The following is a 26,508-nucleotide window of genomic DNA, read 5'->3' on the forward strand; positions in this document are numbered from 1 at the left end:
CTCAACCCCCTACGATTTCCACGTGCTGGCAGTTTTGTAATTGATTCACTGTGTCTGGGTGCAGGCATGCAGACGCCTCTTGTTTGCGCACAGGTGAGCATTTCCGGCGACTGAGCCTTTTGTCACAACTGAACCTTGCTAAGTGTTGAAATAACCTGCGCGCAATTAAAAACGACAGAGCGTAATCTCTTGTTAACAGCAAATAAACCTAATACGGATCTCGTGGAGGGGAGAGAACTTTGGTTACGCCATAGAGACAAGGTATTTAACAATAATAATAATAATTACATTTCCTTTTAATCCTGCGGGAGTTAACTGCAGGTTTTACGTATAGGAATTAAATCTCTTTTGCTTGAGCTGGAGTGGACAGGTGAATGGTATTTGAGTGCGATGTCTTTGTGACGTACCCGCTATTTCACAATGTCCTAACGAGATGTTAGACATTCATGTGTTAAGTTAGGATATTAGCTAAAAATATCTATGGTCAAAAGGGTGTCCACTCATTTGCAATCTATTGACTGGGAAAGTTTGACTTTGCTTTGAAACCTTGGCATGCTTAAAAAGGTGACAAAATTAGTTGGCACAAGGGACGTGACTGTAATAAATAATCCTTGCATATGAAGTTGCGCCTCATCACGTCGTTGAGACGTCCCAAAGCGCTTTACGGAGTATATTGTAAAATGGATTGACTGTGTGTTTTGTGGGCGAAATGCGGCAGCCAAGAGCGCACGGCAGCGTCCCACAAACAGCCGTGGATTGAATGACCACATTTTGGGGTGGGGTGGGGGTGAGGGATTATTGCCCCCTGGGAATCGAACCCTGGTCCTCTGGCTTGCGGGGCGATCGAGCTAACCCCTGCGCCAGGTTTCTGGCTAAAAGGGGTGGTGGGGGGGGGGGGAGAGGCAAGGCAGGCTAGGAAGGAGCAGAGAAGGAGTTTCAAAGGTTCATTTTTTGCCCTCGAGGCTTAAAGATTATATTTTAAAGTTTGCCGTCAACCCATAAAACGCTGCTCTGAGTATGAATTACAAAGTGTATCTGGCAAAACAGACGGGTCCCATTTTCTTATTCAGAAAAAAAAGGTCCGACTTCAAGAAGGGAAGGGAGTCGGGGGGGGGTGGGGGGAGGTGGGGGGTTGGGGGAATTAAACCTCGGCGCTGTATTCTCAAAGGTGTATGGAATTACATACTTACTCCCAAAGTAGTGTACAGATATTAAACTATTAATGGACTCTTTTGTTCGTGAACATGTTGCGTGTTTGAATGCTTTGTACAAGAGAACTGAGGTTTTGTGTGTTGTGTGCTCTGCATGTCATCTTCAATAACATCAACTCACCCACACTCTCAGGCAGGCGATGGGGACTGGAGGCAGCCAACAGTATGTGGCACAGCCTTACAGCTTCTCCACCCCACCCCCTACCCTCCACATGCCTCCCCTCCCCAGGAGGACCACAGGCTACCAATCCACACAGCTCTGGCTTCCCACACATGTGACTGCGGAGGAGGTGGAGGGGGGGGGTGGGGGGAGAGAGAGAGAGAGAGCTCTGAATCCCAATTCAGTCGTGCAAATTGATGCTGTCGGCCTCTTGAATTATTGCAACAAGCAACAGAAGAGTTGGACTGGGCATATCTCGCTATCTGTGGAGCATCATGTCAGAATTGATGCTCTTTCATAGTCACAGGCTCCAGTCTCTCTCTCTCTCTCTCTCTCTCTCACTCTCTGGGTTGTGATGGTGTTGAGATGCAATGGTTGCTTTGACAGTACATTGATCAACTGGGTGTGGGCACAACATCATTAATCCTTTTTTAAAAAAAAACACCCACAAATGTAACTTTGCGACCTTGCGATCTGCTTTAACCCTTTCTCAGTTGACACAGCACTGAATTGGTATGACGGTGCTTGAGTCGAAATGTTTTGCTTTTAGGTTATGTGAATATTTGGGGATTCCAAAGGTACTCAATCCCTCCGCCTCCCACCCTCCTCCTTCCCCATCTTCAGGTCTCCGCTGAAGGCCATCCTCTTCGACTGTGCCTACGGTTATCTCCCCCCCCCGCCCCCGCTCTCGGCCTCGGGCTCCGCCATTGTCAAGCGCTCTGGGATGCTATCCCGTGTGATGGACACTATGTGAATGCAAGTTGTTGTTGATTTATTTGAAGGTCTTAATAAACCAAGATTATTAATAAATGAGAGTTTATTAAGGAGCTGTAACTTGAACTCCCTCCCAGGCATTTGTTTATATGAAGCACATTTTCATGTCATTTATTATTTGGATGTGTATTGCCTCCTTTAGCTCCAGAGGTTTGCCATTGGCATGCCTGGTTCTCCTAACTTTCACCATATATAATGTGTAATATATAATAATCCTTGCATTTGATATTCCACCTTGTTCCGATTTTACTGTGAAGGGTTTAACCCCAATCACCAATTGATGTTACATTCCAAACTCTCTCTGAGTGGAGAGGGCGGATGGATCGAGGGGGGGATATCACAAGAGAAATTATGTAAGAATATCAAAGTTCTGTGTCTGCTGGGTTATCTCCCCACAAATACAAGAGTGGTCGGATCTCATCCTTCCAGAACCTCCCCTCCTTCCATCACAGCACTGAGCTGTTCTTTAATCGAAGCCCAGTGTCCTGGGCTGAACCACAATTCCTGGCAACCTGTTCCACTTGTTAATTAGCTCTCCGGGTGAAGAAAATCTTCCCAGGATGTGCGTCCTGAAAATTAGCAACTGGAAACCCGTTTCCTGTTGTTCTACGGTCTCGGTACATCCCAAAGTATCGCTTTGGATTCACTTTTTTCCCCCCATCCTCTCTTTGATATTTCGGATCCATTTTAAAGATGCGAAACAAAACGGGCGTTCGAAACAACAACAGCTACAACATGCGTTTGTATCGTGTCGCTCACGCAGAGTTGCGTCTCGGAGCGCTTGACAGTGGGGGAGCCTGGCAACCGAGCCGGTGCGTGGGTACGTGTGACTGTAAGCGCAGTCGAAGAGGAAGGTCTTCAGGCACGACCTGAAGATGGGAAAGGAAGGGGCAAGGCAGAGGGATCACATTTCTGGGAGTTAATGGATTCCCGGCCAGCCAGCCAGCTGACATATTGGCAAGTTGTCTGTCCTTGATGCGGCATTGTGTGAATTCTCTGTGGCAAGAATGACAGAGCCCCTTTAAGAAGCCTGGAGTCAGTGTTCTTTAAGTGAGTCATTGAAAAACAAATAATTAAATGTGACTGCCTTAACCACATCCATTTCTGTTGGGCTAATTTTAAGCATTGATGCCCTTGCAATAATTGGCTAAAGGGTCGGAACTAAATATTTAACCCTGTCCCATCTGGAGCTCTCTTCTGATGACTTGTGATGCCGTCCGCGGCTGTGTGACTGAATGGGGAGGCTGAAAGCGCACATCAATGAATAATCCCACTCTGTATGCCTTGTCTGAAATGACTTCATCGTCCATTGCCTCGTTTGTTGTTGCATCGCATTTGTGTGACAGATTGTAGCGGGAAGTTTATTATTAGAAGCTGTTTCGAGGGGGATAGAGCCTTTTTTTTTTGTCAGCCTTTGTCCCATTTTCAGGGTGAAAGCGATGGGAAGGGATGGATTGTTAACGTTAGGTGCTGCAGGAATGTGGTGTGAGATGCTGTCATGCCCTTCTGTTTTTTGTGTGGTCTGTGTGAGCCGTGTGTGCATTTTAATGGCTGTGTCTTAGGAACAACAACAGGAAAATTGTGGTGTTTTTAAAATGTTGGCAGTGCTCAGCGACCTAAAATTAAAAGCATACCCTACCTCTGGGAGAGTGGATAGAGGTGGGGGAGGCTAGGCAAGGCTAGGACTTTAATTGCAGTCTTTTCCTGCCTGTCTGGCTCCAATGTCACATAACAAATATCACATGCAGGGAAAAAAAATGCATTTAAAAAAAATCCCAGGTTTGTACTAATTGATGGAGGTGCAATGTGAGTGTGCTGCAGTGACTGAGAGTGTGTGTGTGTGTGTGTGAGTGGGTGTGAGTGTAGGTGGGGGGCGTTGCAGTGTGATTAATCTGTCTAAAAGCCCGTGTGGAATTTTGTAGTTGTGAAACACAGTCTCTTTAACACTGGCCATTGCATGAGTTCAGAGTTTCTTTCTCCCAGAAGGGGAAATAAAACAGAGACAGACCCAGGCTCCTCACAGAAACCACAGTCAGTCTTTCTCGCCTCTAACCAATGTACTTTTTCTCTCTTTTTTTTTAAAAAAAAAACCACAGAATTCTCCTCTGTAATACTTTGTAGAGCCAGATGGCTGGGATCTTAATGATCACCCTTTCGTGCCAGTGTGTTTTTTTTTCACAGAACAGAACAAATAGTACTGTAGCTCAAGGTAATGAAACCTTTAAAAATATATATTTTTGCAATACCTTTTGTTAGTGGGCCTGATTGCTGATTATTGGATTGTCATGAAGCGGTTGCAAGGTTTTTTTGACATGTTAAGCAAGAGAGAGAGTGTGTGTGTGTGTGTGAGGGAGGTTAGGTAAATAGTGAATTGTATTTAGAATCTGCTACATGCAGTACACAGATAAATAATGGATTTAGATCTATATTTTGGTGAGTGCGGCAATGCAGGAAATTGATCTCAGATGTCTTATTGATGTGCTTTGAATGAATCCTTTTATTTTACTCCTTAAGTTTTTATGCCAAACTGCATTCTATTCCCCCATCCTGACCGACCTTAATTCCCACCTCCTCTTCTGTTTCTCCTTCGAGTCTCGGCTTTCTCCATCCAAGGGGGGAGTTAGTTGGTTAGTGAGTGAGTGAGTGAGTTAGGTTGGGTTGTGAGTGAGCTTAGCTTGCCTGGATGATCACACTTGCCAACGCAGATCCATCATGTTCAGTGAAAATTGCTCCCTGCAAAGGGGAAAACACACACTGCACACATCCTTGCTGTCCTCTGCTGTCCACTGACGTGCCTGGCTGATAGACCAGCCAGTCTGGCTCATCGGCAGGACTTAGGGAGGGGGCAGACCAGTCACTGGGAGCAGGGGTTCACATTTGGCGTACAAAAATACACAGTCAATCCACTTTACAATGTATTCTGTGAAGCGCCTGTCTTGTGTAGCGAGAGAGAGAGAGAGAGAGAACAGTCAGGGTCTGTGTTGTTCAGCTAGCTAGCTTAGCTGGCTGTCTTGCGGAGGGGAATGATGGAAAATATCCCGGCTCCTGTGTGTTCCAGCACCGCTGTGATGATTGAGGAGACGCTGCACGTCAGAAAACCTTGCAGGGCAGCGATTTTTTAACTTGCAGAACAAATGGATCGGGGAGAAGGTAATAATTAATATACAAGCGAGAGAGAAACAGCACAGCACAGGCCGAGCGAGCCTTGTATTCAGACAGCGAGCAGTTTTCTGCTGTGTCTAGTGACAAGACTTACATAACCAGAACCACCTATAGCACACCAGAGGACAAAGAGAGAGAGAGAGAGAGCAAGAGAAGGGGAGAAAAATTCACTTTTTTTAAAAAAGAAAAACACTCTCTTCCCCCTCCCCAGTATTGAATGGTTAAAGCAGAGAGACATGTAAACCAGCTACACAGTGCAGCACTCACTCGCTCGCTCGCTCACTCACTCACTCAGTGTCTCGTCCAGGCTGTAAAATGTCACGGCTGCATGTTTTCACAGATGTTTTCACAGGGTTAAAACTAATCAGCTGAGAAAAGGTTAGTTGCTGCGCTTTCTATGATATATGTTTCAAAGCATTTTGTTTCTCCTTTATTTTGCCATGAAAGTATCCTCATTATTCTTCCCCCCACCCACCCCCACATCCACCCACCACCACCCCCTTCGCCCCCACTCCCCGTTTGCTGTTCCCATCATTTTTTTTAAACAAAATGCACAATTTAAAAAAAAACATTTTTAAAAAGATTTTTTTTGCCCCCTCTAACCCCCACCCCCCCACCTCGCTCGCTTGTTTCAACCCTTATGCGTGTATGTGTGTGTGGGGTTTTGTTTTCTCTCTGAAGACGGTGACCAAAACTCAACCGCCTCCACCAAGCAATTCTGGAAGCATTGACTGATCTGCTCATAAAAAGTCCGCGCCTTAACCCTTTGAATAATGAATTTGCTTTGCAGCTTTCCAAGCGTGTTCCGAGCTGCATAAGTTGTGCGCTGCAAAGTGCTGACACAGAACGTTAGTTATTGCAGAACACAACCCAGGAAAGATTGCCTCTTTGCAATATTTCAGTGATACGATTTTTCAATCTTGTGGGAGGGAGGCAGAGAGAGAGCGAGAGAGAGAGGGGGGGGCGCGAGGAAGGATGGGGGGTGGGGAGAGAGAGGCAGAAAGTGAGAGAGAGGGAGTTGGGGGAAGCTTCATGTGTAAGGGGTTTATTGCTAGGTGTTTGATGCAGAGACGTTCAGAGCTTTTACAGGCTGCATATTGAACATTAGAAGCATTTGCGAACCTTAATCAATTCACTAATGCCATTCCACATTACAAGCTGTTTGGGAATTTAACAGACAATTGTATTTGCGGATGTGGTACGCGATGAGAAGATTTATCTGTGGAGTTGGAATTGTGGCTCTATGCAACAAGAGTTAGTCATAGACCGTATCCTTGCCTGGACTCCTTTGGTGGTTGGGTGGGGAGGGGGGCATGAAATACAGTATTAAAAATTGCCGGAGCTTCAATAATCAAAGGACAAGTCACGTACTGTTTGAATTGAAGCTAAGCTGAGCTCATGAACCTCTTTGTGAATGTGATGGAGCTTTGATAATGCGCCGGGTCCCCAGTGACAGAAAGAAAGATTCCCCCTCTTAGTCAGGTATTGTGTGCAGTTTGTCAGTACCATTAGTTACTACTCTGGCTTTGTTCCGGGAACAGAACATTAATTTAACGCCCGCCTCCACTCCAATTTTTACATTTGTGAATCCGGGATCTCGAGAGATTATTCTTCCTGGCTCCGCGAGCACGTGCATGCCTTGTAAGATACCTGACGGAGAGGGTTTTCCTCCGGTTGGGACGTTTGTGACCTGTTTGAAAGCGACACGGAAGTTAGCACGCAACAACGACATCAACTCGCATTTATATAGCGCCCTTCAACACGGAGCGCTCACCCTAACCTCCCTCTCCTTGCTGGTGGCAAGCAGTGGGTTGCTTCTATGGATAAAAAGCGGAGCTGATATGTATGCTCTGGTGAGGGCGCACGTCCAAAACAACGGCACGATAGACAAGATGCTGGGCCATCTTCTCCGACCACCGCCCACAACAACTTGCACTTATATAGCACCCCTCACGCAGGGTAGAAGAGAAGCGTTCCACTGGTGGGCCAGCCCGTTGCTAGACGACATGACCTTTACAGTTGGGACCGAAACGGTTTAGGAGCGAAGTTACATTGCCTCCCGCTTGCGGAGAGCGACGGGAAGTTTGCACTCTCTGCCCCCCCCCATCCCCCCACCCCCGGAAAAAAAAAATGCACGAGGAGAATCCAGTGAAGGATCCAAAGGCAGAGCCGGACGGTCGGGTGGATACCCGGGAAGTAGAATCCTGAAGAATAGGACGAAAGGTTGGAAAAGTGGCAATTGAGGATGTAGGTACACGGAGCCCAGGGCACTATCTCATAGGTTTGCATTGCTGCGACATGGTGTTTCGGATACTGTGGCACTTAATAATCCTTGCGTTTGATGCATCTCACGTCGTTGAGACATCTCCGAGCGCTTCACAGAATATACTGCAAAGTGAATTGACTGTGGGCCACGCGTGGCGGTCGACGGCGTGCAGCAGCGTCCCACAAACGGTCGCGGATTGAGTGACCGAGTTATAATTATTTTTTTTTGCGCTCGTGCGCGTACGTTCCTAATTATAACAAGCGCGGCAGGAGATCACGCGATGGGACCTCATTGCTGGTGGTGCTTCCGTTTGCTTCAGTCTCCGGGGTTTGAAGGGGGAAAGGGAGTAGGATCAGGCTCCAGTTTATACACAGAATATACCGTGTATATTGTACTAACCGTGTAGCCCGGTGTTGGCTTGGAGCGGGAGGTGGGGAGAGGGGGGAGAACAATAGAATACCACATCCAAGGTGCACTCAACCTGACAGACAGGAGCAGAACCCACCAGAGGGCACTGCGGTAATCTCTGGCACAGCAGGCACTTCCTTCTCTTACCATTTAATCTTGAACAAGGGAAGAAGCCAGACTCTGCGTTAAGAGCAATCACTGGGTTTACTTTCTCCCCACCCACCCGCGCCCCCACCACACACACAAGCGCACCCCTCCCTCTCCATCCTTAGGGCCCCAAGCTTTTTGACCTCGGCTTTCTCAGCCGGCCACCCCTTTTTGGAGCCGTGTTTGGCGGCTGAAGTTACTCTCGGCTGTTCAAATAAACAAACACACAAAAAGAAGTCGCGTCGCAGAGCTCCGCGCTGAGGTTGCAGTCTGGAACCGTTCAAATAACCATGGCAACCCCAATTCCAGTTCCAATTGCAAGGCCGTTTGGTCTTTGAGGGTAGGAAGAGACCCTTGGTTGCACGCGGGGCTGAAAGGGTTTGGATATGAGTGGTTTGGCAGCGTTCCTGAGGTCCCTGGGCATGTAACATAATACTTGTTGATGGCTTATCAGCAGACACCAGGGTAGCAGTGTTGTACACTCCCACAAGCGAACGGCTTGATGATTGTTGAGCTGCTATTATTATTCAGCCTCACTCCCTCCCTCCCTCGCTCGCACACAGTGCCAAACCCCCAACATTCTTCCCCGCTGGACGTCAACTCCCTTCAGCTCCAGCTCACGAGCAGAGGGAAGGGCGGGAACAAGTTTCAAACACATGACCCATCGCCACTGACTACCTCCTTTACTTCCGACTCGAACAGTTTCCACGCCCTGGAAAGAAGGAAAATAAACAAGCAAAAGACCCCACCCCACCCGGCTGCATCACCCCTGGTGTTTTTATTTTGGTCAGTCAGGTGTCTGCCACGTGCCGAAACCCATTACTGTGCTTAAGAGTATCCAAACCAAGCGGAGCATTCCATGGCTTCCACCTACACATGGAGATCCCAGAGGTAGAATGGATGTTGGAATGGAATGTGCTCTCTCTCTCTCTCTCTCTGCCCGGAGCGACGCATCCTGCTTACCTAATTCCAGAGAGTATTAGGTGCAGGTTGGCAAGAGCCAGGACTTGAGGGGGAGCCCAGAGTGTGCTTTGAGGGTAACTGCTGGAGTCCAATCGGCTAATAGCCCACAGCTTGCCCATTGCGAGGTCAGACCTCACATTCTAAATGTTCGCTGTCCATGGTCACATTTCAGCAAACGCACAGACGTGATGGGCTGTTTGGCCCTATTTCCCTCACGGTATCATTCTGTGACTTGTCAGCCAATGCTGTTTCGTTAACGCTGGATACCACAGCGCTTTGTTGTCGTAGGCAAGCGATTATTGAAATAAAAATGAGCAAAAGCAAGCTTTTAGGTATGAAACTTCTCTTAAACAAGCCATAGTACCCACCGAGGGAAGATCATATCAACGAGTATATCTGAGTGTCAATAATAGATGCCTCCAGCTTTTTTCCTCAGTGTTTGTTTGCACAGCCTAATGTTACTGCCTTGTGTAACACAGTGATTGTTATCATAATATCTGTACAATGTAGGTACAAAGGTAAATATTGACGTGACGGTGAGTTGTAAGGGAGTGTTACAAGAAGGATTTCTTATTGGGTGCGGGAAAGAGCACCGTGAGCTTTCTAGTTTAAATATTAAAGTGTGTGAATCGAAAATTAAGGCACTATATCAAATGCGAGTTTATTATCATTATTATTATTATTATTCTCTTCATATTTGATATCTCGCCTTACCATGTCAAGGAGTCCTGTAGCTACAGTGGTTAGAGCGCTCGCCTCACAAGCGAGAGACTTGGTTCGATTCCCGGCAGGTGAAACCTTGGGCAAGTTTCCTTACTCCACACGCCTGATAATAATAATAATAATAATAATCCTTGCATTTGATATAGCGCTTTTCACGTCGGGAGGACGTCCCAAAGCGCTTCACAGAACACACTGTAAAGTGAATTGACTGTATATTTGTGGGTGAACGCGGCAGCCAATTGCGCACAGCAATGTCCCACAAACAGACGTAGATTGAAAATGACCAATTTATTATTGTTTTTGGTTTTGGAGGGATTATTATTAGGCTCTGTGTGGAGTAAGGAAACTTGCCCAAGGTTTCGCCCTCTGCCTGGAATTGAACTCAGGTCTCTCACTTGCAAAGCGAGTGCTCTAACCACTGAGCTACAGGACTCCACTGTAATCCCTCAAGAAAAAAACAGTAAAAATTGGTCACTTCAATCCACGACTGTTTGTGGGGACGCCGCTGTGCACAATTGGCTGCCGCGTTTCACCCACAAATATACAGTCAGTTCACTTTACAGTATATGCTGTGAAGCGCTTTGAGACATCGAAAAAAGATGTGAAAAGCGCTATATCAAATACAAGGATTATTTTTGTTGTTGTCGTTGAGATGTCTCGAAGCGCCTCACAGGATTTCACTGTGAAGTGTAGTGACTGTGGTTGTGTATTTTGTAGGCAGCCGCTCTTTGCACACAGCAAATGTTCCACAAACAGCCATGAAGTGCATGAGCAATTTTATTTTATCTGGGGGATTTTTGAGTCGTGCCACAGGATCTTTAACGTCCACCTGAGCAAGCAGATGGGACCTCAGTTTAACGTCTCTTCCAAAGGATGGCACCTCCGACCATACCGAGCTTCACTGGGGGAGGTGTGGGAGCAGGAGGGGTGACCCTTTGACAGTCAATTAAATAGTTTAGTTAAAATAATCCATCCTTGATCCATCTTAGACCATAAACAGAATTGGTCCTTATGTAAACCACCTTGAAGTAACTTTGACAGCTGTGTTGAGAATTCAGACTTGAACAAACATACTAAAACTCTCTCTCTCTGTGTCTTTCTTTATTCCTTAGGAATGTCTTGAACAAGAGGAGCAATGTCACAGCTAAAGGTAGGTGTCTATGGCCTCTCAGCCACACCTCTGCTTCCACATTTAGTGCTTTAGTGAGAGTTGCCGTGACATTGGTAAACAAATGAAACCCCACCTTTAGCAGTTGTTTGTTCAGATGCACAATAAGTTTAGGCTCTTTACAGACTGAGAAACTGTTATGAAGTTACAAACCAAACTATCCACTAGGTCTCAGTTTTCACAGATATTATTATTATTATATTTCTGCTTGACATCTGAGGGTAAATAGACACAAATATGTACTTAACGACAGACCACACTCAATTGACCTTGCTGCTTAAGTTGTTCAATTGGGTTCCTTAAAGCCACCACAAGTAGTAAAACTGCAGTCACCTCCGAGGGATGCGAGTATATTTAATTCTATCCTGCCTTACTTTGTTAGGCTTCCGACACCTTTGCATCGGTAAACACTGTAAGTCTGACACCAAATATCAGAGCCGATGCCAAAATACATATCAAGTCAGAAAGTTGTGTGACTTTATTCCAGATGTTTTCAATGTTAATGCCTTATTCAAATTTTAAAAAAATAATAAAGCATTAACTTTTATTATATTGATCAATGAAATTTGGACTGAAAATAGTATTTATTAACACAAAATACACAGTATACAATATATTCTATGAAGCAATTTGAGACATTTCAACGACGTGATAAGGTGCAATATCAAATACAAGGGTAATTATTATTATTATTTGTTCAAGGAGGCACGTTTTTAAACCAGTTACATTATTATTTGACTTGAGAGCTCTCTATATATATATATATATAAAATGTAAGGATTATTATATATCATCTATTATTAGATGTCTCCTGTTTGGGAGAGAGGGAGAGAGTCTTATTTCAGATGCATTTTCCCATCTCTCCAGTCCATAAAGATAATTAAATCTATAAATAATGGAAACATTAGCTTTGAAAGATGTACAAGTGGCGTAAAAATGAAATACTTCGGCTTTTGGGCCCTTCTCCCCATCGCGGGAAAGCGATTGAGCGAGAGGAGAGAGTGCGATCGGTGAATCAATGTATCATAGACCCAGGACGTCTGATCGTTGCCGAATTTCCAATTTACCACCAGTCGTGTCTGCTTTTAGTTGATCAGCGCATTAATCAAAGCTACCCAACAAACGAGAGGCAAAACAGAAAGCAACTGCGACAGAATGCGAGATGGTGATTGGATAAATTGGGCATCGCACTTCAGCATTTAAAGCAATGAAGCATCCATTGGCATCCCACTCGAGCGTTTTAAATGAAATTTTAAATGAAATGGACCGTTGTTTTCGCTCAATGAAACGTAGACCTAAAATCGTATTGTGCCTTTGAGAGGCCGATGGCTTGGCGTACAACTGCACTCACTGCTTGAGGTTGGCCAGTACAGAGTTGGGCGATCTCATCCATCCCAGCAGTAGGAACGCTGCAATTGCCCTGAGCATTGATGGGAGACAGAGTGACCGAGGTCTTGTTCCGATCCAGTGACTCACGACGCAATGTGCTAATTTGGGTTGGGCACAAGTGGGCATGACCTCCCCCCGACTACCAAAGCCTTCCCATCATGGGATTACTGTTCATGGGACACTGCTGTGTGCAATTGGCTGCCGCGGTTCGCCCAGAAAATACACAGTCAATCCAATTCGCAATATATTCTGTGAAGCGCTTTGAGACGTCTGAACGACGTGCTAAGGGGCTATATCGAATGCAACGATTATTTACTACCTGCAGATAATCCCAGACACAAATTCCCATCACCTCCATGGAAACATTTCAAGTAAAGAATCCAATTTGGGCGAATTCCTAAAAACGTATTTTGTATTAAAATATTATTTAATATTAAATATACTTTTATATTAAATACTACGATTCTACTCACTCCTCTCTCCTTCCACCCACCCAGAACCTCTCCCAACACAAACCTATATGAAAAAATCACATCTTCATGAAGGAAGGTTAGATCCAAGTCAATGGAGAAATAATCATCTTGGAAATTTAGGAGCAACGTGACACTTGGTGATGAATTAAAGTAACTTACAACTTTTAATTGCAGCTTTGCAAAGAGAATGCAATAGGTGATTTGTCCTTCACTTCCGATCTCTGTGTTTTGATCTCTCCACCTTCTGTTAGTAGTATCCATGCTCATGTAATACACAGTCACAGACGCACGATCAATTCACGTTACAGTGTATTCTGTGAAGCATTTTGAAACGCCTCGAAGACATGAAAAGGCGTTAAATCAAATGTAAGGATTATTATTATTATTATTTCCCAAGTTTGAAGACTATCCACTGATATCAGCCGAGCTGGTGACTTTTAAAGTCTCTCGCTAGTTTGGCCTCGAGCTAAGATAAGATAAGGCCGGTGACACTTCAGTAAGCTTGCCTGCTACCGGCTGGCAGATTTCTTTCTGCTCTTGACTTGAACCCCTGAACGGAGCACGTCTCTCTGGCAGGACACTGCAGTTTTCTTCCCTCCGGGGAGAGCAAAAGGCTGAGAAAAGGTCTGGAATGCTAACCTCATTCAGCTTGCACTGCTGGAGTTGCCCCCCAGAGCGGCATTGACGATGGAATGAGGACCAGCTCTTGGCCTTTTTTTGCTTGGCATTGTTGAATTGCGTTGGGTCAGTCACAGCCCAGTTTCCCACCGGGGATGAGTCTGCAGCTGAAAAAGTCAGCACAGATAACAATAACGTGGAAAGCTCCCATCCGAGAGCTCGGTGACTCAGCCGCAGGTTTCAGACATGGAGAGTTACACAGGAGCAGCAGAGAGTTTGCTTCTGAGGCGAGAGTTGTTGGGAGCAGATCGATGGAAGTTCCTCTTCTCCCATTTGACCTGAGCTGTACCCAAACTGGGCACGCTTGAGGCCCGGGCAATTTATAAGCCTGAGTGAGAGCTGGTGTGGACTGAATGGGTTGAACAACCTCTCACTGAGCTGTTAATTTCTATGATTCGGTGAAGCAGCATCTCAAGCCTGATAACCAGTGGAGAAGAATTATCAGAAGGTGGAGGGTGCTGTATAACCAGCAGACATCCAGTCAAGTTTCACCCTTATACTCGTTCGATAGCTGCCGTTTATGAAAACCCTGATTCAATCTTTTCCGAACTAATTGCTTGGTGACATGGGCAGTTTTCTCCAGGAATCCGCATAATTTTTTTTCTCGCCTCCTTATCGGATGTGTTGTAATTTGCAAGAAGATAGATACGAAGATCGATACCGTAACTGCCGCCAGTGACCTTGTGCAATGAGGCGTGAGTTTCGGTCCTCGTTTCCACGCGTAATGAGTTCTTGGTTTTGGACCGCCTGTTAAGGAGAGACACTTGAGCGAAGTCTAGGCACCTACCCACAGAGAGAGGGGAGAAATTGGAGGAGACATCATCTGAGCAACTGTCACACGTCCCCCTCTGTGAGCAGGTTATCTGACTGCACTTGTGTCTAGAAAATAACATCCCACGTGGATCGAAATGACACCTAGAGCAGGATAAACAGTGGGAAGCAATTTTTTGTTCAGTCGAGAAAGACTCCAGGTTAAAAAAAAGGTGGCTCCTGTAAGGTTTTCTCGAGACTTCCTCAGGAAGATTTCTGAGGTTCAAGGCTGCCGGAAATACGGCACCAATTCAGACCGTTCCCGTTCGGAATGACTTCAACCCGCTATTCACACAGTCGGCCCATTATGACGTCTCTTAGCACACATTGTGATGTCTGTGCCACTCTCACATTCAGTATACCATCGTCACGTCACGGTGTATTAAAGTAAGAATTTATTTCGCCCACAAATTACACAGTCACTCCACTTTCAGTATATCCTGTGAAGCGCTTTGAGACATCTCAAAGACGTGATAAGGCGCTATATCAAATGCAAGGATTATTATCATGATTATTTTGTGTGCGAGGTAACAGAACAGAAATGCTTTGTTTTGGGAGATCTCTGTTTTTCTCTCCCACTGTAAGTTCTATTTCCTGCCAGCCGGCTCTGACAATCCTTGTTCAACAAACCTCCGCTCATTTGGCCAAGACAGTCTCTTACTTGACTCCTCTGCCTTGCTGTCCATCATTCTGTTGCTTGCAGACATCTTGTCTGTCTCTAGGCTCTTAAAAGCTCTCTGGAGTCTCTGCTGTTTTTTTCACCCCCTTCTCTCCACCTCCATCACCACCCCGCACCCACCCCCCGCACCCCCCCCCCTTCAGAGACTGAAGACGCAAAAATAAAATGAAAGCGAAAGATTCTGAAGGAAATCCTGGGAGAGAAGGAATAGACTGAGAGGATTTTTTTTAATATATATAGTGTGTATCGTGCTCCCCAACAATAGTTCATTTAATATTCCACCCTTTCAACAGGAGTTTTTCTTTAAACCCCTTTCAATTGAATCCTCACACGGGTCTGGCTGGTGTTGTGAGATGACGATTGATGCCTCCGCATTGACGGAGAATGAAGAGAAGAGAAGAAGGAGCTGTGTAGTATCCCCAGTGTGTGGGTGTTTGTCACTGATGCAGATGTCAATGAACATAATAATAGTAATGATCTTTGCATTTGTTGCAGCAATTTTTATCACGTCTTCGAGACGTCTCAAAGCGCTTCATCGAATGTACTGTAACGTGAATCGACTGTATATTTTGCGGGTGAAAAGCAGCAGCCAATTGCGCACAGCAGCGTCCCACAAACAGTCGTGGATCGATTGGCCAAATGTTTTTTTAAGGGATTATTACCCCCAGAAAAGCGATCCGACAATCGACTAACAACCGGGTTCCCGCTTACTGCTCGGTAAACAGAGGCGTGTGGAGTAGGGAAATTTGCCCAGTGTTTCGCCCCGCCGGGAATCGAACCCAGGTCCCCTCGCTTGTGAGGCCAGTGCTCTTAACCACTGAGTTAAAGGACTCCAAAATAATGTCAATCTTCGATGCATAGCAGGGAGGGGACAGAGTGTGCTGACATTGTCCCTTCATGGCACACACCCAGTTGAGTTGCTTTTCTATCAGAGACTTCCCTTTCCCTCGGAGCTATGAGGGTTTCCAGAGCTGGATTCCTTCATGACGGGAGAAGGACACAGCTGCATCGCTTCTGCTCTCGCATGTCGGCCCCTGGGTGGTCCTCAACTGATGTGGTGGGAACTGTGGTTCCATTTTTTTTCGGTCCCTTCAACCTTAAACTATCCCCCAACGTTCCTTAATTCCCAGAGTGTGGTGTGACCCCTGTCTGCCTTCTTTACTAAGAAATGCTTCGGATAACGTGCTTTCTACGCAGAGAAAGATCTGAAGTGAAGGAAAAGGATTATTCACCAAACTCGTAGGGTCTGTCCCGCTCTTTTGTTTCCAGGTTCTTTGTAGTTTCAGTTGACTTGGAATAATTGGTTCAAAGTATAACTAAGGTGATGAACCGCAGCCAAATTACACGTCGCATCAACGGGGAGGACACATTTTCTGTGAGAACATAGTTTCACACCGAATTGGAACAATTTTACACAAGTGAAGCGTGTTTTTCCTGTTGCCTTAGGGGACACACTATTATCGCTAGGCAAGTGTTTGAGAAGGAACAAAACATTTTCACGTACAGCAGTGCCTAATGCAGAAGCATTTGAGTTTGGATCGCTGAACTTATTCAAAAAGGTTCCAAACCAGGCGGGGCAACAGGAGTGAAAGTTACACAGATAGGAATAGGCCGATGTGGTCAAATACTCAACGTGACCCAACGTATTCCCTTATTAATGGGTGGCGAGTAACAAGTTTCCTTACAATTGGGGCTGGGGAGGTGACAGGCTAAAGGTGAAGAGTTGAGACTAGTTGGATATTTTGGACTTTTACTTGGTGGAATAATAAATAACCTTTGCATTTGATGTAGCACCTTTCACGCCGGGAGGACGTCTCAAAGCGCTTCATGGGATTTACCGTGTAGTGTGGAGACCGTGAATTTTGCTGGCAAATGGGCTGGATGGTCACCTCCGTTTCCTTTTCTCTGTTTTAATTATTGACAGTCAGGGACTCTTTATACAGAACTTTCCCTCGGGTGACTCAATATGCGTTCGGTCGATTGCACAAGGCTTGCGGAAGGAGCAAGCAAATTCATACGGTTAATTTCCATTCCTCCGTTCAACATCTCCATACCACAGGAGCATATCGGGTGAACAGTGAAACTTGTTCTGCCTGGGGTCGATGGTCTTCTGATAAATCATATTTCATCTAAAATTGTTCTATTAAATTAGTTTTGAAAATGGAAGTCAGTTACTCTGATAATGGCATCAAATTAACACCACAGGGTTTTTCCTCTTGACGTGTTGTACCTAAAATACCACAATATATGATCAAACGTGCTTCACTTTCTTTCGGCTGAATAAATAAAAATTAAACTCCGGGGATTTAAGCCATAATCAGATAAACAATCCAGATTTGTGCTTTCGTAGATTTTATTTGGTTTGTGCAATACTCTATTGGTTAACCCAATACTGTACAAGATATTCTGTTTTTTCTCTCTCAGTTAAGAAGCGTTTATATTTGCCACCCCAGCATAGCTTAAGTTATTTGTGCTGCATAAAATCGGTGTACATATAAGAGTGCCATATAAGATCAAATTCAGGTAATTTAAAGCAACAAAACAAAAAGCCGTGTCCTTTATTTTATTTTATTTTTAATTTGTTTTAATCTTAGGTACTTCCATAAACTATAGGAGCTCACAAACCAACACCTACCTACCTATTCCAATGCTGCTAACATTAACACTCAAAGTGTAAACCATTTCAACTGCACTAAAGGAGAACACACATTTCACCGGCCCTAATAAAACAATGTCTTCTCCTAAGGAACCTTGTAATGGCTCTGAAGATACCGAAGGTGTTCCTTTACCCAATGGGTCTCTAGGTGTAAAAGATGGTCAGTGTTCAAATGCATACACTTATAATGAACCAGATACTATGATTCAAATGGATTCGGTTGGTATTTGTCAGACTAGAGAAACAAAAAGCTATTGTAAGGAGGAAAATCTTAAGTCAGACATAAACTCAGACCAGACCAGCACTGGTAGAGCTGAAAAAGATGGAGTGCCAAAAGGAAAAATGGCCACTGATACACTCCATAGAAGTTTTCCAAATGCTACTACATTGGGAACTGGGAAAAGAAACTTAAACAGCATTGTGGCATTGCTGAAAAAGAAATGCGGCAATGGCAAAAGTAATTTGAATCCCGTAGTAACCTTAAGAGATATCATGAAAGACTTAAACCTCTTGTCTGATATGCAAAATAATGGCATCAAGCTCAGTTGTGGTACCCTTAAAATTGACTCCAGCGTCTTGCAAAGTAATGGAAGCAAAGTAGCAAAAAATGAAAAGACAGGATTACAGTATAGTTTCTTTTCTTCAGTTGTGCTTGCTAGCAGCATTAGAAGCCCAGAGGAAAGCCTGTGTGTAAGATCTAAACCTCAGATGGCGGGCAGAAGGCAAGCAATGGATAGGACGCAAAGGAAGGAGAACGCTGATCGTTGCGAACACAGGGACGTGGGGTTTGAGAAGTTTGATCCGGCCGCCTCCGATTCCAAAATCCAAGCTCTCATCTCGTCGGCGGTATCGTCCAACAGTAGCTTCTTCGAAAACGCGTCTTCGCTGTACGGCGTGTCGGAGCGCAGACACGACCTCAACTGCGGCGGCTCTAAAGCAGGGCTCCTCAAGCACGCTCAGAATGAGGCGGGGGAGATTAACGCCGGGCTGCTTCTGTCCGAAACCACGTGCAAGAAATACGCGCTAAGGAAAAAGACTCTCATACAGTACAACCAGGAGAACAGCTTCGAGCAGATCGATTGGGCGGCATTTTGCAAGGATGAGCCGAATACCTCAACGTCGACCGAAAGATGCCAGGATTACGCCGTGGCCTCTCGATTGCACCTCAAAAGCAGCCTGTTCGACAAGAACCTGAAATCGAAATGCAAAGGGAGTCGGAAGATGTTGGTTAAAATCGCGAAACTCAATCTCCAGAAGTACCTGGTCCACACGGAACGAAAGTCAAAACTGTGCCAAAAGCTTTTAACGCCCAACAATCTGGGCGCTGGCGTCCGAATCCACTCGCTCCCTGTGCCCGGGCAAAGTGTTGCGGCGGCGCCACCCGTGAAGAAGGGGAGGCGAAGCAAGGTAATGGTCTTGCCCACGGGCGAGATGCCCGTAGTCATCAAAAGGAAACGGGGACGGCCAAGAAAGGTGCTGCCGGAAGGGACCAGCGAAACCCCCAACCACGTCAAACGAAAGCCGAGGCATCACAAACTGTCTCCGCCACAGCCCTCCTACATTGCTGGCTCCAACGACAGTGCGACAGACTATGCAGATGTTTTGTCCAAATTGGCCTTTTTAACGAAACAAAGCCTGATCCTCGGCAGGTGCTCACCGCCCAGGTGTTGGTCGCCCAGCGACCCTGGTTCCTTCCACAGGTCGGCATCCATCCATCAGGACATGTCTCAGTTCTACCGGACTCTAGCCGGCACCCGCAGGAGGGGGGGGAAAGCGGGCTGTCCGAGGGGCAGGCAGATAGGCCAGCTGACCGAATCGTCCACCTTCAGCGACTTCTTCGAGGGCATCGGCAAGAAGAAAAGGATATTCTTGGGCGAGACCAAACTGCATGCGCGCAAATGCAAGTGGGGGACGGAGATGAGAGAGAAGCCCGTGCAGAGGAGGAAACCGTACAAACGTGCAACTCCCTTTCCGGAGCAAGGACGCTTTCAAGGCGTGAACCCCGACAATTCGGAATGGGCGAGGCAAGGGGATAGTTGCTGGACGGCCAACCAAGGGTATCCTTCAAAGCAGCAAGTCAGGAATGGTCTGTATCCATCCTACAGTCACCTGGGCATGTCCACGCAGTCCTTTCCTACCACTGTGTGGGAGTCGAGTTCCGCGTCCAGAAACGGCTACTTGATGGGTCGTCTATCTTCCGGCCAAAGCAACGTCGCTCAGCAAAGTCCCGGGTGCATCGCTGGCTATTTTCGCTCTCTCCTCGACTCAGACGATTCTTCGGATTTGATGGATCTGTCCTTCTCCCAGGCCGGGCAAGAGTCGTGCAGCATCGCCGGGGGTTACGGAGTCAATAACTCGACACAAACCCAAACCTCGAGGCAAGCCACGCATTACCAGGACGGCTTCGACAAAACCAGCTCTCCCAGTTGCTCTGGCGGCCAGCAGCACATAAATCAAATGGGACAGACGTACCCACAGATGATCCCAGATAATTCCGACGCTGTGGATTTTGGTTCTTCTTACTCGTCGGACACTGAAACTTTCCAAAGAATCGCTCCTCAATCATCTCTATCTAGACACGCTGCGCTGTCGTGTCAGCAGGCCGCGGATAGCTACTGTCAGTACAGCAGCTACAGAGCCAAAACCCAGAGCTTCAGCAGCTCGGAGGTAATACAGCCGCCGAGAGAGTACCCTGCTCTCGACTTTCTGGGCAACCGAGATTGTACATATGGGTACGACTCAAGCAATAATGGTACGTCCGCCCAAGGCACTTCTACTGATAACACGTACAGCCAGCGTGGAATAGGTACGAGCCTACACTTTAACAAGGCCTCGTCTTCATTCAATTCTTTCAGAGCAGACCGCAGTCCTCACGCTTTGCACGCGTCCTTGACCTGCGAAGGTTACTCGGACGCCATTTGTTCCATGGATCACGTGTCTCAGAAGTACTTCAGTTCTTTACAGTCGGCAGCGGCGGCGGGCGATCCCACCAGGATGGCATTTGCCCGGGGCCTTCAGCTGAGCTGCAAGTCGGGCTTTAACCTTTGCGATGGGAACATGGGGTGTTTTGGCCACCATTACACCCCAGTGTTGGACTATCACCTGAATGAGTCGAAGGACATCTTGGACATTTCAAACTACACGCCTCAAAAGGCAAAGCAGAGGCCGTTTCCGGAGGCTTTTGCCGATTCCTCGTCCCACTTTAGCACCTCTTTCGACAACTCCGAAGCTGCCGTCAACGCAGGCGGTAACCTGGGAACTGAAGAAAAATCCAGTCTCTCGAGTCTGGAGAAACTAATGATGGACTGGGATGAAACAACGCCTCTTGACAGAACGATGCCCAAAGTTGGTGCCAGGCGTCAGTGGAACCATCACATCCCTTTCCCCAGTGATTCGAAAACTACCTACGGAAGGCGTAGGAGAGTTGACATCTCCAGCCCGTCTCATTTGGTTTTCCCTTCATCTCCTCCCTTTCCCGCTAGAAAGGCGACAACGCCAAGGCAGCCCAGGAACACCAGAAGCCCCTGCGCGTCCAATAAAAAAGAACAGTCGGCCAGGAAATCAAAGCTGTCACAGAGATCTCAAGGCACGAATCCTGTATTCTCCGAGAGCTCAGAATGCAGTTTGGATTATGGCTACGGCGGAGAGAACAGCAGGCAGACAATTCTCTCTCACCCCCAAAACTTCAACCCTCAGAAAAGCGATCAGAAAGAATATTGTAGCATGTTTTCTGCCGGTTGTACTACACCCATGCCCGATGACAATTTTCCTCAAAGGTTCCCTGGTAATGATATTCAAGAGGCTGTTTCTATGTTCCCAGACTTGAAGCCGTCAGCGTTAGAAACAGAAACCTTCCAAAGCCCTTCACGGCAACTCTCTGCCCAAACGCTACAACACTCGATCAGTCAAGACCAAGAGAGATTGCTGTCTGACAGCCCGGACCTTTTTAGTTTGCCGACCTCAGGATACGTCGAGAATCTACCGTCGAACGAAGGGAAGAAGCACCCAGCTTTTTACGACTCGTTGGATAATAGCACAGGGTCGGACATTGCTCAAAGCAGCGTGGTACCCAACAGAGATTTGCCCTTGTCCCAACTCCAATATGAAACTGATAGTGCGTCTGCTTTGGAAACGAACACAAGGTATTTGCAGAATTCTGCTCCTTACGGCTCGCTGGATGAGAACAGGAAGGAAGCTGAAATGTCGCTGTTAGGAATGCAAGGAAGGAACAACATCCCCAGTATCGCCTCCCAGATCATCCACCTGAACGCCGTAGCACAAATAGACAAAGAAACGCAGAAACTCGGGTTAGATCACGGCGGTTCTGCTTACGCTGCTGCCGTGGCAAACGCCTCGCCCGCCTCCAGCGATTCCTCATTACACGTGGACAATAATTATAGTGACGTACAAGGAAACCATAGACAGGCAACACTGGGTTTACTACTCGACCAAAATCTGCATGAGGTGTACACAGGAGGTGCTTCGCAGTGACTCCTAACAGCAATGCAGGAAAGCCAATGCAAATAGGTAAGGGATCACCCGGTTTGACCCACAGCCAGCAAAAAAAAATGTTTCTCATTCTCAATGATAAAATCCGCCTTGTGCTCGTTTCGCTCCCCAAAAGTTGTGTCAAGGCCCAGTTGCTTTGCTTTGTAAATCTATCTCGGTTCTGGTGATCATTCGTGTGTGCACAAGTTCCACTGCTGATTTACTGTATCGTGTGTGTGTGTGTGTGTGTGTGCGAGGGAATTTGTTCTCTTCCACTTACCATTGGTAGGTGAAAGAGAACAGACTGCATCACGGTGTCTATCATAGGATTGGGGCACTTTATTTCCTGCGTAACCACTATCATATGCAGTTCATTCTTGGTCAAGCTAGGTGGTGTCAGCTAGACTCCAGCAGTCACCCCCAAGCAACACTCCCCCAGGCCTTGGGTCTTGCCAACCTACGCCTAAACCCTTCCGGAATTAGGTGAGCAGGATGCTTCCCTCCAGGGAAAGAGTATACATTCTATTCCAACAATCTTATCTCTGGGATTTCCATGGGATGCATGAAAATCTCTGTTTGGTTTGGATATTCCGCATTGGTCAGACACTCAAACAAATCATCCCACTCCTGTAACCCTGCAAGCCAAAGCCCTCACGGGTCAGGCGGTGCTAACTGGACGAGCAGCGGGAAAGCTTACCAGACAGGGATATTAATGGCAAGCTGTGCTGTTTTAGCTGGTTAGACTCTAGCAGTACCCCAACGCACACTCTTGAGCATGGCAATGGGTTACTGCGTGTGTCAGACACCCGGCTGACCAAAAAAATGGTCAAGTGTATGTTGAACTGCACCCTCTCTGTTCATAATGATGACGCCCTACCCCCCACCCAAACTAACTGAACCTTGCCAAGACTTTACATCTTTGTCATGTGGCTAAATTGAATGACAACTTATCTTTAAAACCTTAAGATAGATCTTAAATTCCCGATAATACAGAACACTAATCTTGTAATTACCGGATTGCGATGATCTCAGTGACTACCCCGTTATTGCGTACGAATACTTTGCAGATTATGTGAGGATTATTTTAGACGTCTGGGTTTATGAAAATATTTTTGATGGAAAGAAAAAAATGAACAAATTAGCACCGACAAACATTATTTAAAAAAAAAAGCATTATTGCCTCATTCTCCTTCTAACGCTGTAAGATGTCTCATGAATAAACAGCTATTGTGCTTTACTGAAGTATACCATAAATTTCTAAATGCTGAGGAATCCGGAAACTCCGACCTTTCAATTTGGCAGTCGAATATGCCAAGAAGGCAAAAAAAAANGAATGTCTGGGAGATTCACATTTACTTTTTGTAAATTAATTTTACATTTAAATGTTTTTAGTATAAAACGAGTGGCATTCAATGGATGTGAAGGTGTAATTCTGTGGAGCGTTGGGCCTCTTCCATTCTGAATGTTAGTTCACAAAGTGGCACATTGCAGCTTTCTGCGAGGCCATGGAGGGAGAGGCGCTGATTGAAAGCAAGTTGCTTCACTGCAGGGAGTGCACATGATAACACTGAAGGCTGACTCAACTGGCGCGCAGCCAGAAACTGCCTCGAACAGACTGCATGTCCAACCCTCAGGGTTCCTGTGTGACCTGTGGGGCGTGAGGAGGGGGAGAGACAGAAATCATGCTCCAAATTGCTGGCCGGTCTGTCTCCAGGGATAATGTAACCAACTACAATCAACTTAGTGATCTTAAAACCCTCATCGGTGAGACTGACAGGGAAATTTGGGGGTATATCTCTTCACCCAGTGTTCAAAGCGCAACACTGACTGACAACTGATTCATTTCTAATTGTCTTGCAAGGAAACAGTCGGATTTCTTTTTCCTGCCCAAAGGTTCCATTTCTCCCAGTTTATTCCCAAGGTTAAGTGGACGAGAGCATTTCAGAACTTACAAAGCAAAAATGGTTTTGTACACGGCAATCAAATATGCCATCGTATTCTAGTTAATTCCAGATTGGAAAAGACCCTCTCTCTATCCGGAGTAGCAAAGAGCAACCTCAACCTCAGCAACGTTGCCAAAGTGCTCAAATCAGTGGCATAACAAGTTAAGCCGGACAGCACAGTAAAGTACAGCTGTAGAATTTGGACATTCTTTTTTTTGTGGTTGATAGCCTGTGATTTGCGTTCTGTACTGAGCTCAGTTGTATTTTTTTTGGAATCGAGGAGACATGGGGAGGAAAAATGACCCAGTGGCATTGGGAGCATGTTAGACGTCTATGTGTCTGGAAAGAAAATGAGGTCAACTGGGAATGAGTAATGTTAGGAAAGTGAGTGTCGACTTGCAACGTTGACACTGAACGGGTTGCATTGGATCATTGAAATCTGTATAGGACTTGTAGCCCCAGTTCAACCTAGCGATCCGCAGTGCAGTACTTCTGTCTAATCTGTTTGCCCCGTTGTTACTTCTGTTGTTGCATGCAATGTCCCTGCCAGAATAATGATCTCTGATGCATTTCAAAGAGGGTTCGCAAACAAAAACTGTAGCCTTCCACTGTTCGTTGCTCATGGGATGCTATACATTATCCAGTAAAAAAAAAATCATTAATTTTTTCAGGAATGGTTGGATCAAGGTTTTTTTTTCCGCGGAGCAATTAAGAATGCGTAAAAAGCCCTGCGTGAAATCATTGGGAGAGTTTTATTGTGAGCTGACTGTTTTCAGGAAAACCACATTTTCGACTTCCGAGATTAATGTAAAATGGACTCCTGCAAAGACAATCACACAGAATTGTGGGGAAAGATGAGCAGAAAAGACGCAGACATTTTTTTTTAGAAGAAAAAAGGACATTGCACTTTGAGAACTGCGGCGAAGAAGCTCTTGTTTATAATCCACCTTTGAAAAGTACCCGGAATCGGACCCAAAATGCTGACTCTTTGCTCATTTACACAATCCATCTTTTAGACGGCTACAAACATGGGGTAGAGTTGGACCCAGCTGTTCAGCTGGTAGGTATAACATTTGTACAGTGTAAATATCATTTCTGTTCCTCTTTCTGTGATCGATCATTTTAATGCTTTCCAAAAAAAACAGAATGGTTCGTTCCGATTTTTAAGCAGTGTACCGTGGTAAAGCTCTCTCTAAAAAAAAAAACCTGTATTGAGTTTCCGATACTGTACAAATTGCCGTCAACGCACATAACACATGCTTAAAAAGCAAGTTCCTTGTTTTTTTTTCTCTCTTCCGAGGATTGTGAGATATCGGTGAAATCTTAAAAGTTTCAAGCCCAAGTTTTAAAGCCGTTTTTTTTCAATATAAAAAAAAATGCCACTTGAAAATGAAACTTTTGTACTTGCCCGGCTGGTTTGATGCAAAACGACGAATGCACAGAAACCTTTTTGTGCGTGCGTGCGTGTGCGTGTGTGTGTGTGTGCGTGTGCGCGCGTGTGTGTGTGAGTGCGTGTGATGACAGGAGTGGCAAAATTTAGTGGTAATTGAGGGGCGGACAAAAAAATGGTAATCGCACTAATTTTTCACTCATTTTTCCTTCAGAAAACAAGAACCGCACAAGAAACATGGTACTGATGTGCCATACAATGTGTATTTTGGCAGCTCTTTAATTGCTTGGAGTCAGCAATGCTGTCGAGAGCTCATGATCCTTTTTTTTTCCCCCCCGTTTGTCACCCCATTACACAGTGACAATACATGTTGTTTTATTATAAATACATATGTTTTTTTTAAAAGCGAAATGTACAGTTTTTATAAACAGTATTTAACCGAGGACAGAATTAGATGTGTCACGTGGGCACCAGCAGTTCTTTTACTGTACAAATATATCTGTAAATTCTTTATATCGATTATAGCTAGTGCTTCGAATATGCACTGAAATGTTTTGCCTGACGAATGACAGAAAAAGGTTATAACGTATTTAATGTATATAATGTTTTATTTAAGATGTGTTTTTATTGTACTCTGTACCTACCTGTAGTGATTATTGTGAGGTTGCAAGGTTGGTTTTTAGCACATTTTTTTGCCTCCATGCAGTGTGCACCCAAAGATATATCTTTGTAAAACAATTTCGTATGGACTTTTTATTTGTAAGATGCAGTATTATATGATGAATTTCGGAGTACACATGATTCTAAGCTCAGGGTGTCATTTCTGTTGACTTGCCTGAATTCAATCTGTTTATTGAGTGGTTTGTGTGTACGTGTGTGTGTGTGGGGGGAAAAAAAGGAACATTGCTAACCATTTCTTTTTAAACAAACGTCCTTCACAATTATGTGTTCTCCAAGATGCACTCCATGGCTTCCTGATTGTTTAGTTCATATCAAACACAATCAGTATTTTTGCAGACC

At 45.6% G+C, this 26,508-nt stretch overlaps 1 protein-coding gene across 1 annotated transcript in view; it reads left to right on the plus strand.

The window, feature by feature from the left end:
- The window catches only part of ahdc1 (AT hook, DNA binding motif, containing 1), a 90,284-nt gene extending 64,062 nt beyond the window's left edge, over positions 1–26,222 (plus strand). Inside the window, exons 3-6 of the mRNA XM_042338847.1 lie at positions 10,927–10,964; positions 18,314–22,194; positions 24,770–25,158; positions 25,703–26,222. Coding sequence (XP_042194781.1) covers positions 18,376–22,158 — 3,783 coding nt within the window. The 5' untranslated portion in view covers positions 10,927–10,964; positions 18,314–18,375 and the 3' untranslated portion in view covers positions 22,159–22,194; positions 24,770–25,158; positions 25,703–26,222. The remainder of the gene's footprint in view (positions 1–10,926; positions 10,965–18,313; positions 22,195–24,769; positions 25,159–25,702) is intronic.
- The last annotated feature ends 286 nt before the right edge of the window (positions 26,223–26,508 follow it).

This window comes from Callorhinchus milii, unplaced genomic scaffold (genome assembly GCF_018977255.1).
Source record: "Callorhinchus milii isolate IMCB2004 unplaced genomic scaffold, IMCB_Cmil_1.0 Scaffold10, whole genome shotgun sequence".
NCBI classification, from domain to species: domain Eukaryota; kingdom Metazoa; phylum Chordata; class Chondrichthyes; order Chimaeriformes; family Callorhinchidae; genus Callorhinchus; species Callorhinchus milii.